The sequence below is a fragment of the Rhincodon typus genome, chromosome 28 (genome assembly GCF_021869965.1).
Source record: "Rhincodon typus isolate 14 chromosome 28, sRhiTyp1.1, whole genome shotgun sequence".
Classification (NCBI taxonomy): Eukaryota; Metazoa; Chordata; class Chondrichthyes; order Orectolobiformes; family Rhincodontidae; genus Rhincodon; species Rhincodon typus.
The window spans coordinates 32128991-32142768 of record NC_063359.1 but is presented as its reverse complement, the minus strand read 5'-3'; the positions used below and the strand labels follow the sequence as shown (position 1 = coordinate 32142768).

General features: G+C 40.4%; 1 protein-coding gene across 2 annotated transcripts in view; it reads right to left on the bottom strand.

Annotated features, from left to right (window-relative positions):
• Positions 1-13778, bottom strand: part of LOC109937759 (SH2 domain-containing protein 3C-like) — a 152743-nt gene that overhangs the window by 24186 nt on the left and 114779 nt on the right. For both annotated transcript variants that reach the window (XM_048613726.1, XM_048613727.1), the window contains one exon: positions 1099-1227. In XM_048613726.1, coding sequence (XP_048469683.1) covers positions 1099-1227 — 129 coding nt within the window. The remainder of the gene's footprint in view (positions 1-1098; positions 1228-13778) is intronic.

Below are 13778 nucleotides of genomic sequence, written 5' to 3'. Positions count from 1 at the left end.
GGGTCTAGACCCGAAACGTCAGCTTTCCTGCTTCTCTGATGCTGCTTGGCCTGCTCTGTTCATCCAGCTCTACACCTTGTTATTTCAGATTCTCCAGCATCAGCAGTTCCCACTAACCCAGGAAAGAGAAGTGAATTTGTTTTCCTCTTTCTTGATGACAATGCCCCTTCCAATTTCCATGCATCTTTTGCTGAAGGTTCATGCTGAAGTGCAACTCCAGTACCTTACCTAATGTAATACTGTGGAAGCTTAAACAATGTTTACAAGCCCTGTGGACTAAACATAAAATCTAGACATATATCCTAAAGAGGGCTGAGCAAATAGGCTGGGGGAATAAATTTTCGACTGTTGAAGAATCAAAATATTTTGACAGAACTGCAAAGGCTGTTTGGTATGGAAAGTGCTGATTCCAGTTGGTTAGCACACAGTACTTGCCACATAAATATCCAGGACCAAATACTTGGGTTTTCAAATATTTGTATTTCAGCTGAGTGAGTGCCGCAGTGTAAACCAAATTGCCAGTGATTAACAGCATTAAGCCAATCATGCATTTCAGAACTGGCCAAAAGAATTTCCAGGCAAAATGTTGAAATAAAATGCTAATGAATATTGTCATCTAATTATTTTCTGACGTTCACAAAAGCTAGAAGCTCTGCTATTTTTCTGGCTGTCATCTTTGGCATCTTAACTCTCTCCCATCCACCTTTGCCCCATAGAGGGAGCCTGAGCTCATGAGTGTTTGGCAGCTGTCTAAGAAGAAGTGGAGAAATGGAGGAAGGAGCATGATTTCTACACTGAGGTATAAACTAACAAATATATTTTATTCAACTTTAAAACATACAACAATGACAACACATTGGGGAGCTACTGAAATTATATTTTGCAAATTGTTCTGTTTGATAAACTGTGATTTCAACATGCTGTATACTATACCAATTGATACAATACTCTCCAACGTACATAACACCCTTTGATATAATAATTTCCAACATACCTTGCACTCTAATATGAAACAAAAGGTTTAGAGTTTCCTTCTTTCTTTCTTTCCTTCATGAATACAAAAATAATGTAAAGTATAATTTCTCCAATAATAATTACCTCCCGTGGGATGCGTCCATGGTACCAGGTGTGACTCCGCAGGTCTGTGGTACTTAGTTTCAGCTCCTCCTCTAACTCCTTGTGCAGTTTCTCAGGGCTGGAATCCAGGATGTATTTGTCTTTTGAAAACTGCAGGAGACAAGAAAAACTAGATGTTAGTAAAATCAATAATTTGCAGTGTCTGAATTATGCTGTGCCAGTTTATTGTCTGCAATTTGTTTTCAATGCCTATCACCCAGTCCTGGTCCGTAGCACCTGTCAGCCTCACCAAATTTTACAACCTGTCTAAAAATATACATTGCCCTCCAAGCCACAACATCCTGACTTGGAATTTTATTGCTGTTCCTTCAAGTTGTTGGATCAAAATCCTGGAACTTTTTTCCTAACAACACTGTTGGTGTAAGTATATCCCATGGATTGTAACAATTCGAGAAGACCGCTCACAACCACCTTGTTAACAGCAAGTAGGAATGGACAGTAAATTCTTGCCTAGCTGATGGCAGCCACATTCAGTGAATGAATTAAAAACAAGTTTTGAATCCTGCTTTAATAAAGTCTGCATCTACTTCAAACAATTCCCAAAACTGGACAGATATTATTGACTTTTTGGGCTCCCATGTACCTCAAATGATGAGCCATTCTCAAATAAGACCATAAATAATAGGAACTCAGAGAAAGCGTGCTCAGCCTGACAGAGAGAGACCTTCCGTGAGACTTGCCAATTTCTGATAAGATTCAGACTAATACACAGAACACATTGGCTTTGCAATAGCTAATTCATTGAGGGTAGATGCAGGGAAGATGTTCCTGATGATTGGTGTATCCAGAACCAGGGGTCACAGTATGAGGATTCGGGGTAGATGATTTAGGACGGAGATGAGGAGACATTTCTTCACCCAAAGAGTAGTGAGTCTGTGGAATTCATTACCACAGGAAGTAGTTGATGCCAAAACATTGAATGTATTCAAGAGGCTTGGTATAGCACTTGGGGCAAATGGGATCAAAGGTTATAGGGAGAGAGCAGGATTAGGCTATTGAGTTGGACTAACAGCCATGACTGTGAAGAATGGTGGAGCAGGCTCGAAGGGCTGAATGGCCTCATCCTGCTCCTATCTTCTATGTTTCTATGAGAATACATTCCAATGGCAACAATTCAGAAGGTGCAGAACACTTCCACACAAACTTCTGTTACTCAGACAATAGGAGTTTGGGGGCTGGTTTATGCTGCACTATAACCTAGGGAGTAATATACATCAACAACTAACATTAATATAGATAATAAAACATGCTATGGTGCAAAATGGTTCATGAAGTTGAATATTCCCCAGTATGTGGCCCACAGTTTAGACATTAAAAGCAATATTTAAACTTAAAGTTATTTTTACCATAAGCATCAAATATCATTAAGAAAAAATTATCAGTGGGAGTTACTTTTAGGAAATTAAATAAATACATTGGATCTTCTCTGAATTACCCTTTGTGGGGGAAAAGCATGTTATATCAAAGTGTGTTGGAAGATATTTGCTCCAGTTATTGGAACAGAAGGAGCTACAGACATTCTGTGTCATATCCATGCTCACGGTATTGGGAAAAGTGGTCTCAAGTTTCAGAAAGGCTTTTTTAAATACAATGAGGGTGTGCTAAAGGGGCAGTGTAAGTATAAGACTTGTAATAAGAAGTGTTATATAAAGGGGAGTGTGGTGTGTCTGCCAGTCTTATGATGAGGGTATTATAAGTGGGATGCATGTTATACTGAAGTCTGCATTACATAAATGGGATCACGGTGTAACCAGGACCGCATAAACATATTGAGCCAGAATTTCCCTGAAATTAGCTGATCAGTGCTTGTGGTGATGGCATTAACTTTTAGTTATCTCATTCATCTTCTGGCTCCTGATTTGCTAGCTGGCCCAGGATGATTTGTCTGCATTAAGTTGCCTTTGATTCTGTTGAATGAATATGATGTATTCTGTTTCAGTGACTGCAAATACACAGCCATGGTGCAGATCCAGGTCAGCTGATGATGTAATGTTTTATTTTTACCCTGCTCTTCTGCTAGTTGTAATTCCCAGGAGGGGAGTAACATCGAGTCATCAAGATCCTGTTAGCAGTCAGATCAGGTGTTCAGTAGGATGGAGAAAGAATAGGCTGAAAAGTGGTAAGAAGAAATGATAAATGAATGAAGGGGTGAATGATCGAGCAAATGAGAAAAGCCATTGAATAGAGGAGAGAACAGAGTATGATATACCAAGGAAAGAAGTAAAAAAAAGGAGTGAAAAATATTGCAGCAAAGTCTTTCACTTCACATTAACACTAAATTTGTAGTGTAGTCAGCAAGTAAGGCAAAGTACCATCCCTCAGAGGAGGCATCATCACTCCACTTTACTCTAGATCTCTGATAGGCATTCCTGCCAAATTTACTAAAGCTGTACAACCAGCTCAATTGGCTCTTCACAGAATCATAAAATGGTTACAGTACAGGAGACCATTTGGCCGTAATGTCTGCACCAAATTCACCTAATGACACTTCCCTGCCTTCTCCCGATAACCTTGCAAAATTTTCCTTAGCAGGTACAAATCCAATTTCCTTGTGAGTGCTTTGTTTGAACCTGGCTCCAACACAGTCTCAGGCAGCACATTCCAAATCCTAACCACTTGCTGCATGAAAAAGATTTTCCTCACGTCACCTTTGCTTCTTTAATTTGCTTCTAAGTGTGTTAAATTCGTATTCTCTTATTCCCAATCCTTCCATGGGTGGGAACAATTTCTCCCAATCAACTCTGTCCGGACCCCTCATGATTTTGAACACCTCTATTTAATGTCATCTCAGCCTTCTTATCTCTGAAGAAAATAATCCAGTCCTAATTTCTCCATGTTGCTGAAGTTTTTCATTCCTGGAACTATTCTTGAGAATCTTTACTGCACTGTCTCTAATGCTTTCCTAAACTGTGTTGCCCAGAACTGGATGGAGTACTCCAGCTGAGGCCAAACCAATGTTTGAGATCACCTCCTTACTCTTGTATTCTGTGCCTCTATTTATAAAGCCAAGGAGATTGAATGCTTTATTAACCGCACTCAAAAACTGTCCTGTGGTTTCAAGATGACATATACACCCAGGTCCCTTTGCTGGTGCACCTCCTCTACAACTGTATCCCAAATTTTATACTTGTCTCTCTGTGTCCTTCCTATCAAAAAGAATCACTTCACACTTTTTCTGCATTGAATTTTATCCCCTATTAGTCTATCTTTGTCTATGTCTATTCCACTAACTTGTCAATGTTCTACACCAGAGATAACAAGGTGTAGAGCTGAATGAACACAGCAGGCCAAGCAGCATCAGAGGAGCAGGAAAGCTGATGTTTCGGGTCTAGACCCTTCTTCAGAAAATTACTAACCTACTATCTCTGAAACAATGTTCTACACCAACTTCCTCACTTTTGAATGAGAAATGGAGAAAATAGGCAAAACCTGGGGCAGGGTGAGGAAACAGATTTAAAATTCTTTGGACTGATTACACTAGTCCTCCAGTATAAATATTGTCCACACCACAAAAACTGAGCAGTGAACTATTTCTATGCATAAGTCAGACCCAGAATTAAGGAAATACACTCTGAAATTAGGCTGTATACATTGTAAAATGTAGGATATCCAGGATTAATGTCAAAGCGGCTACGTCGGTTTTAAAATTCTCATCCTCTCATTTAAATTCCGCTATGACCTCGCACCTTCCCATATCTGTGACCTCTTCCAGCCCCACAATTCTCTAAGAATTCTGCATTCCTCCAACTTGACCTCTTGCACATACTCCACTTCCTTCAGCCCACTATTAGTGGCTGCACCTTCAGCCATCTGGATCCAAAACTCTGGAATTCCCATCCTAAACCTTATTGCCTCCAACTCTCTTTCCATGTTTAACATGCTGCTTAAAGGCTGTCTCTTTGACCAAGCTTTTTGTCACCTGTCCTAATATCTCTTTCTTTGGCTCGTTCTCATCTAATTTTGTCTGATTACATTCCTGTGAAGCAGCATTGGACATTTGAAGTATATCAAGTGCACTGTGTACGTGTATATTGCCTCATTAAAATCTAATCTACCCAGCAACCTTATAACAGAGAAATGTACAAGGCCACATTTGGGGGATCTTGGTGGTATTAGTCTGGATTGTGAACAATGCAGAAATGCCTAATATTACAAGTGATTTTCAAGGCTTTGGATCTCCCCTATTTGCATTGTGAGGGCAGATAAAAGGCAAATACACAGCCACAATCTTCTGTGAATTCTGAGGCTCAGCTCTCATATTCTGAAGTCTGGGGTGAACATGGACTGATGTTTCATCCTGTATACTGTATCCTATCATAAAATCAAGACTTTGGACAGCTAAACATTGTGCAGGATTGATCAAAAGCTTGTATTAGTGTAAACTGGGCAAATGGAAGCAGTTCTGTGTCTTAAAGTGCCTCCTTGGGGAAATGGACTGTTATCTTAGTTTTATTAGGGCATTTGTATCACAATTTACAAGGTGAACAGCTGGATACCAGACCTGTGCTTGGCCTGTTGAATGTATCATTTGTTATGTGGGGTTCCCTCTAAGACAGCTGATTCGTCATTAGTGACACATACTGTGAGCTCGTACAACAGGGCTGAACTGTGACCCTTGAACCCCAAACAGCAAATTAAGTAATGCCCCCTGCAATCCCTTCTGAATGCTGCAGTTTGAACAGATCAGCATCTAATATTTTCCTGCTAATAAAATCCATCTTCTTGAACCCAGTTACTCATTTTAATTTTCCTGGAGTGTTTAATTGTATACTCTAATTAATTGTTTATCAGTTAGCTTCTCCCATTGCTCTTCAAGATTAGAAGAAACACAAAACAATAGCCAATGTCTGATAATTACATGTCCCAGTTAATGATGAGTGTTTTCAATTCAGCCATTCATTACTATATAAAACACAGTCCTAATTCATATCCACTGGTAACATATGGGATGTGGGAACAGCGCCTGTCTCAGTTAAGTATATAGAGGAATGTTGTTCTCTCATTATTTCCCTACGTATTCTTTAAAAGTATATTTAACAGCAAGCAAACACTCTTCCACAGCATGCTGAAAATGTTATCAATGGAAAGTACTTGTATTTGTATAGCATATTTCACAACATCAACATGTGCCAAAATGCTTTGCAGCCAATGAAGTACTTTTGAAGTGTAGTCACTTGTGTGGGAAAATGAGGCAGCCAATTTGTGCACAGCAAGGTCCCCCCTCACCCTCCCAAACAGCAATGAGAAGGGTCTAGGCCCGAAACGTCAGCCTTCCTGCTCCTCTGATTCTGCTTGGCCTGCTGTGTTCATCCAGCTCTACACCTTGTTATCTCAATGAAACAATGATCTGATTGTCTGTTTTTGAATGATGTCACTTGGATGATAAATATTGGCAAAGACAATTGAAAGAATGCCAGGCTGAAAGAATGGACAATAGGCAACTCCTCGGGGCTGAGGGATAGATTGGCCTAAAGAAAACATAAGTGTCTAATGGGAAAGGACAGAGAACTAAGCAATGTCTTAGTGGGAAACATAATGGGGACTGAAGGTCACTTGACAAGGGGGAGGAATGGGGATGGACTGATCACATACTGGCAGACTTTCCAAGGCCCATGCCTTCCCACAAATGAGTCACTTTATCAGCTAGGATCCCCTGGAATCATACTGTCTTTTTTGAGAAGACAAATACATTCTTCGGAGGAAGAATTTAGAGATGAGACTGAGTGGTGGCAGGAAAGAGTGGTAACCATTTGCAATGGTCTAACAGTGGTGTGTTTATATAAAATCTTAAACATCCTCTTCCATGGCTCACCTATCCCCCCAACCCCCACCCACCATAGACTGCAGGATAGCAATCAGAACCATTAGTCACCTTAAAAATCATGCCATTTAGCAAGTAAAGCACATTTTAAATACAACAAGTGCAATCCATCAGTTTATGGGTGATTTTTACACTGCTCCTTTGTCATCCTGGTAGCAGCAATATCTAAGGAATATTTTAATGGACACAGTATAAATTAAGAGAATAGGTGCGGCTGCAAATGCTTTAACAAGACACATTCTTTGTGTTTGATGCTGCCCTGAATATTAATCAAAACGAATGAATAAGATGAGGTTTTACTAATACTCAGGCACCGGACACAGGCTGGGTTCTTGCAGCTCTCTCCGCCTCTCCCCTCCCCCGCCACTCGGTGCCTGGGGGCTGCAGGAGGATGAGGTAATGTCTGGCTCCGTTGCGTCTCTTCACAATGCGTTTCACCGCAAGCCTTCAGCAAGCAGCTTTGTCCCCGCATTACACAGCTCACCTTCACCACCCCCAGTAAAATGCATTGATATAAAGATAGCAAGCAGAGAAAAAAAATGCTTTGATGCTGTGATTACTTCAATAAATTAGAGTGGAGAGGAAGTCGGATGCGCTAAGACCGAATGGCGATTCTTGGTTTGCAGGAATACATTAAATTATGGAAATTGATGAATTTGTTGCCGTGGTAGAAATGGACTAATCCACGTGTGTGTGTGTGTTTTATACGTATGAATGTGTGTGAGAGAGAAAGATGCACACGGAGTAAGAAATATCGACAGTAGCCGGAAGTTACTGTAATGCAGTTAGTCCCTTATGACTTGCAGTATTTGCATTGCACCTGCTGACCCTGTACACACAGGGCAGGGCGGCCAATTCCACATACTCAGCATCTTTTATAAAAAGGGCAGGAGTGAGGTTCAACATCACTGGAAAGCTGAAGGATCCCTTTAGTTTCTCAGGGAGGACGTCTGGTTCTATTTCAAGGTAGACAAACAGGAGGCTGGAAGAACACAGCAAGCTAGGCACCGACTGGAGGAAAGGAGAAGTCAATGCTTCGGGTATTACCCTTCTTCAGGACTGCTGACCCTTCTATTACAATCTCACTTTTAAAGTCCAGTGTTTTTTTTAGAAAAACTCTGATATCTCAGCGTATGACATGCCAGAAGATTGGGAAAAATATAGAAGGATGACTAAAAAAAGTAAAAGGAAAAAAAAATTGGAATATGAGAGGAAGCTATGAATATAAAAACAGAAAAGCTTCTATAAATAGTGAAAAAGGAAAAAAAGCACAATGAAAGTGAGTGTGATCCTTTAGAAAGTTAGACTGGGAGTTAAGAAGGGAAACGAGGAGATGACATGGATTTTGAACAAGTAATTTAGATCTGTCTTCACAGAAGAAGACAAAACATTCCAAGGATAGCAGAAATACACAAAAGAAAAGGGAGAGAGAAATTAAATCAATCGCAATCACCAGAGAAAAAATCTTATGCAGCCAAAGGCTGACAAGTTTCCTGGACCCTATTGTTTTAATTCTTCTAAGGGATGTGGGTATCGCTGGCTGGGATAGCATTTATTGACCTTTCCCCATTTGCCCCTGAGCAGGTGGTGGTGAGCTGCCTTCTCGAACCACTGCAGTCCATGTAGTGTAGGTTGACCCACAATGCCATTGAAGAGAACATTCCAAGATTATGACCGACACTTAAGGAACTGCAATATATTTCCAAGTCAGAACGGTGAATGGCTTGGAGAGAACTTACAGGGTGCTTCCATGTATCTGTCACGCTTGTCCTTCTAGATGGTAGTGGTTGCAGAGTTTGGAAGGTGCAGTTTAAGGAGCCTTTGTAATTTCTGCAGTGCATCTTGTAAATAGCTTGCACCCTAGGATCTTGAATGAAGTTGTTACAGAGATGATGAACGCATTGGTGTTAATCTTTCAAAAATTCCTAGATTCTGGAAAATTCCTCATGGATTGGAAAGCCACAAATGGAAAAACCAAGAAAAGAGTGAGAAAAAGCAGGAAACTATCAGCCTGTTAGTTTAACATCTGTTGGAAAAATACTACAATCCATTTTTAAAAAAAGGAGTGCAGGGCATTTATAAAATCACAATATGATCAGGCAGAGTCAACATGGCTTTTTGAAAATTAAATCATGTTTAACAAATTTATTAGAGTTCTTCAAGGGTGTAGCAAGCAGCATGGATAAAAGGGAAACCAGTGGATGCAGTATATTTGCATTTCCAAAAGACATTTTAGAAGTCACCGTGTGCAAGATTACTGCACCAATTAAGAATTTGTTGAAGTGATATATTAGCATGAATAGAGAATTGGCTGACTGAGAAGAAAGAAAGTGTTGAAATAAATGGGTCATTTTCAGGTTAGCAAGCTATAGCCAGTGGAGTGCCAAATGGGGGCTCAACTTTTACAAAGTATATTAATGACCTGGAAGACGAGATTGACTGCTGTCGCAAAATTTAAACTCAGGTAGGAGATCAAGTTGTGAGGTAGATACAAAGAGTATGCAAAGAGATATAGGAAAGTTAAATGAGTTGCAACAACTCAGCAAATGGAATATAACGTGGGAAATTTTAACAAGAAATGCAGAATGCTGCAGTAGATAGTGACCTGAGTGTCCTTGTACATAAACATATCACAAAAAGCTAGCTCTTAAAGCAGAAAAAGCACATAATTAGAATGACAGATGGAATGTTGGCCTTTATTGCAAGAGGGATAGAGTATAAAAGTAGGGAAATCTTGCTGCAGCTATTCTTCTTCTTTGGCAGTCTCCCAGGATCAAGAATGACTTACTTCCTCTCCAGGGGAGGTCGGCTCTGCAGTAGCTGGAAAGCCAATCCTGAAGCTGCAGACACTGCCACAAGTGGAGCAGGTGGTATTTGAGGAGCAGATGCGTTAGACATTCTGAATTCTGCACACTCTGCTGCTTGCACTTGGCCTCCACATGCTCCACTCAGTGGTACTCGAAGACTTGGGCATCTTCGCAGATGCTTCTTCTCCAGTTTATGCATTCTAGGGCAAGCAGTTCCCATATGTTGGTGGGGATGGTGTATTTATGTAAGGAAGCTTTCAGGGTGTCCTTGGAGCATTTCCTCTGTTTACCATTGCAGAACTCAGAGTAGAGCATTTGATTAGGGACTTCTGTGATGGGTATGCGGAAAATGTGGTCTGACCATCATGGTTGCTCAGGAATGACCAGTAGTTCAATACTGGGGATGTTGGTCTGGGAGACGACACTTACATTGATAAGCCTATCCTGTCGGTGGATTTGCAGGATTTTGTGAAGGCAGCACTGGTGATAACTCTGCAGGGATTTGAGGTGTCTGCTGTACGTGGTCAATGTTTCTGATGCATACAGAAGGGTGGGGACCACAGCTGCTTTGTAGACCATGAGTTTGGTGCTGGGTTTGAGATCTCAGACTTCCAACATTCTGTTCATCGATGTCCAAAGGCAGCGCTTGTGCATTAGAGTCGAGGTTGGATTTCATCCTCAATGTCTCCTTATATTGAGAGGAGGCTCCTGAGGTCTGGGAATGATTCACATTTTCAAGGGGCATGTGTGGATTTTGATAGTTATGGGCCAATGTTGTGTGGCAAAAGCAGGCTGGTAGAGAACCTTTGTTTTCTGGATGTTTAGTCTGAGGCCCATTTTCTCATATGCCCTGGTGAATGCATCAATAATGGTTTGTAGTATGGCTTCTTTGTATGCACACATCTGCATGCTGTTAGTCAGTAGCCCAACAGGGCACTGGAACAACAACACCTAGAATATCATGGACAGTTTTCCTCTCCTTACCTTAGGAGGAATGTACTTGCATTGGAAACATTTCAGAGAAGGTTCACTAGGTTGATTCCTGAGATTGAACAGGTTTTATAAGGAATGGCTAAGCAGATCAGGCCTATACTCATTGAAAGTTAGAAGAATGAGAGGTATCTTATTGAAACGTATTGAATTCTGAGATGCTGAGAGGATGTTTCTTTTTCTGGGGGAATTTAGAATAATGGGCAAAGTTTAAAATTAAGAGATCTCCCATTTTAAATGAGGAGGAATTTCTTCTCTCCGAGGGTTGTTAATCTGTGAAACTCTCTTCCCCGGAGATCAGGAGAGTCTGGGTCATTCAAAATATTGAACCTTGTGGTAGATATATTTTTTAAAATGAAGTTGAGTGTTGTAGAGGACAGATAGGAAGGTAGAATTAAGGCTACAATCAACTCAACACCATAATTTTATCGAATAGTGGAGCAGGGACAAATGATCTACTCCTACTCCTATTTTTAATTATCTTAAAAATGGACTGTAATCCATAGTCAGACACAAGTGGCAAACTGGAATTAAATCTAAGGATAGCTTTTTTTAGTGTTAGTAATCCTCTTGTCCCTTAACTAATCAACTTTCTTCATGTGTGAGCCTTACGCAGTGAGGATATTAACCATGCAAAGTTATGTCATGGCAAGGTCTTATCTACTGTTGAAGGCTCCCCACCACCCTTTTCCACCTAACCATTCTATAAACCTGCCCTCAACCATTCTTTAATCATTGTACATGCCACACAATTATAATCTCCGTCGCCACTATTTATAGAATCATGGAGTCATTCAGCATGGAAACAGACCCTTCTGTGCAACATGTCCATGCTGAACAATTTTCCCAAACTAAACTAGTCCCACTTGCCTGCATTTGGCCCATATCCCTTTAAATCTTTCCTATTCATGTACCTGTACAAATGTCTTTTAATTGTAGTAACTGTACATGCATCTACCACTTCCGCTGGCAGTTTATTCCACATATGAACCACCCTCTGTGTGAAAAAGTTGCCCATCAGGTCTCTTTTAAATCTTTTTCCTCTCGCCTTAAAAATATGCCCCTGGTTTTGAACTCCCCAACCCTAGAGGAAAAAAGACCTTTGGTATTCACCTTAACTATGCCCCTCATGTCCAGTGAAAAAGTCCCAGCCTATCCAGCCTCTCCTTCTAACTCAAACCCGCCAATCTCAGCAACATTCTGATAAATCATCACTGAACCCTCTCCAATTTAATATTATCCTTCCTATAGCAACCAGAGCTGTACATAGTACTCCAAAGTGGCCTCACCAACTTCCTGTACAACGTCCTGGCACCAGGTTGTGAATAAGGGGGATTTTTCTTTACTAAACTGTAGCCAGATTTCTGAACCATTAAATTTTAACTGTGATCTTGATGTCAGTTCAGAAGATGTCATTCGAACTGGGTAAACTAACCTTCCTATTGGATCTTCTACAGATCTGTCATTTATAGTTCATCTAGGTTGCAGGGTTGTTGAGGGTAGGGAGTCTGCAACACTGAGATATGGTGAAGTGCCACAGGGGAATGGCAGCAAAAACACTGAGTTGCAGCAAAACAGTGGGTGTGGGCACTTATGTGAGAGTGGTCTGTAAGAACGAGGACAAACAGCAAAAATACAGCATTTCCAACACTTGCAATTTGTATTACAAATGAATGAAAAAAAATTCCTCACCTCGCTCTCCTAATGCAGTGAGTTGCACTTAAATCAATAATGCAAAACCAGTACATTGTTAACAAAATGCTTCTTGTGGAAGAAGTTTACGGGAACTGTTTTTGCTGCATCACTTCTGACTCACTGACAGAGTAGTAAACTGCCCTGTTCTTTTATTTATGACCAAACTCTCTATTCTGGTACTGTCTGTCTTTTCAGTAATCCATGCTGTGACCCTTAGGCTGAAAATTGAGTTTTAATTTAAATCTTACAGGCTGATCACTTGGCCTCTTCATTCATTACCTACCCTCAGTCTATTCAATGGTCCATTGATCCATATACAAGACCCCTCCGCTACCCCAGGGTGAATACTCTCTCCTGCCTTTAGAATATTGATGATATTCAGCAATAAAATCATTTTTGATCCAGGATTGGAAACAAAAGCTCACATCTGAAATTGCTAGTCTTTGAGACGAGGGTGATGAAGGATGCAGTTACCATAGTAACATCACAATCAACCGCAGTCTATGAAATATGTAGAAGTAGTTTTCAAGTGCGATATACACAGTATGTTTCGATGAATCACTTTTGGCACAGTATGTTGTTCTATTTAACAAACAAATAACCTGTCAGCTCTTAATTAAATCATGATTATATCTTACGAAACCAGCACCAATTTCAAAACTGTGGACAAATAATCTGAGTAAATAACAGTCTCAAAATTTCAGAGGTAGCAACAGAGAAACATACAAAAGCCAAAGAATACACTGCTGTACCTGTGAGTAAATGCACCCAATGTGCAAGCAGATGTAAAGTTAGCCTCTGGTCCATGCTGGTCTTAGCAAGGGACGTGGTGAAAATGTTTCAGTTAGCTATGATTTTCATGATTCATATTTTAAGAAAGGTTGTTGGAGAGGGGAGTTTAGTGACAAGGCAAAAAGGAGTTACTATTTCATTACAACATACAAAACAGCAGTAGGCTATTCAGCCCCTCAAAACTGCCTGCCATTCAACATAATCATAGCTGATCTGCCCCAAGCCTCAACTCTTCTTTCATTGCCAGCTCATCACAGCCTTCAACTCTGTGATATTTCATCTCCTCTTTAATTACCTTTGGTGATCTAGCCTCCACAACCCTTTGGGGTAGAGAATTCCAGACGTTCACTACCCTCTAGGAGAAGAAATTCCTTCACTGTTCTGTTTTAATTGTGTGTCCCCTTATTCTGTAACTATGTCCTTAGTTTGAGATTCCACCACTTGTGAAAAGAATTTCTCAACATCTACCCTGTGAAACCCCCTCAGAATCTTGAATGTTTCAATAAGATCAACTCTCATTCTTCTAAAATCTTATT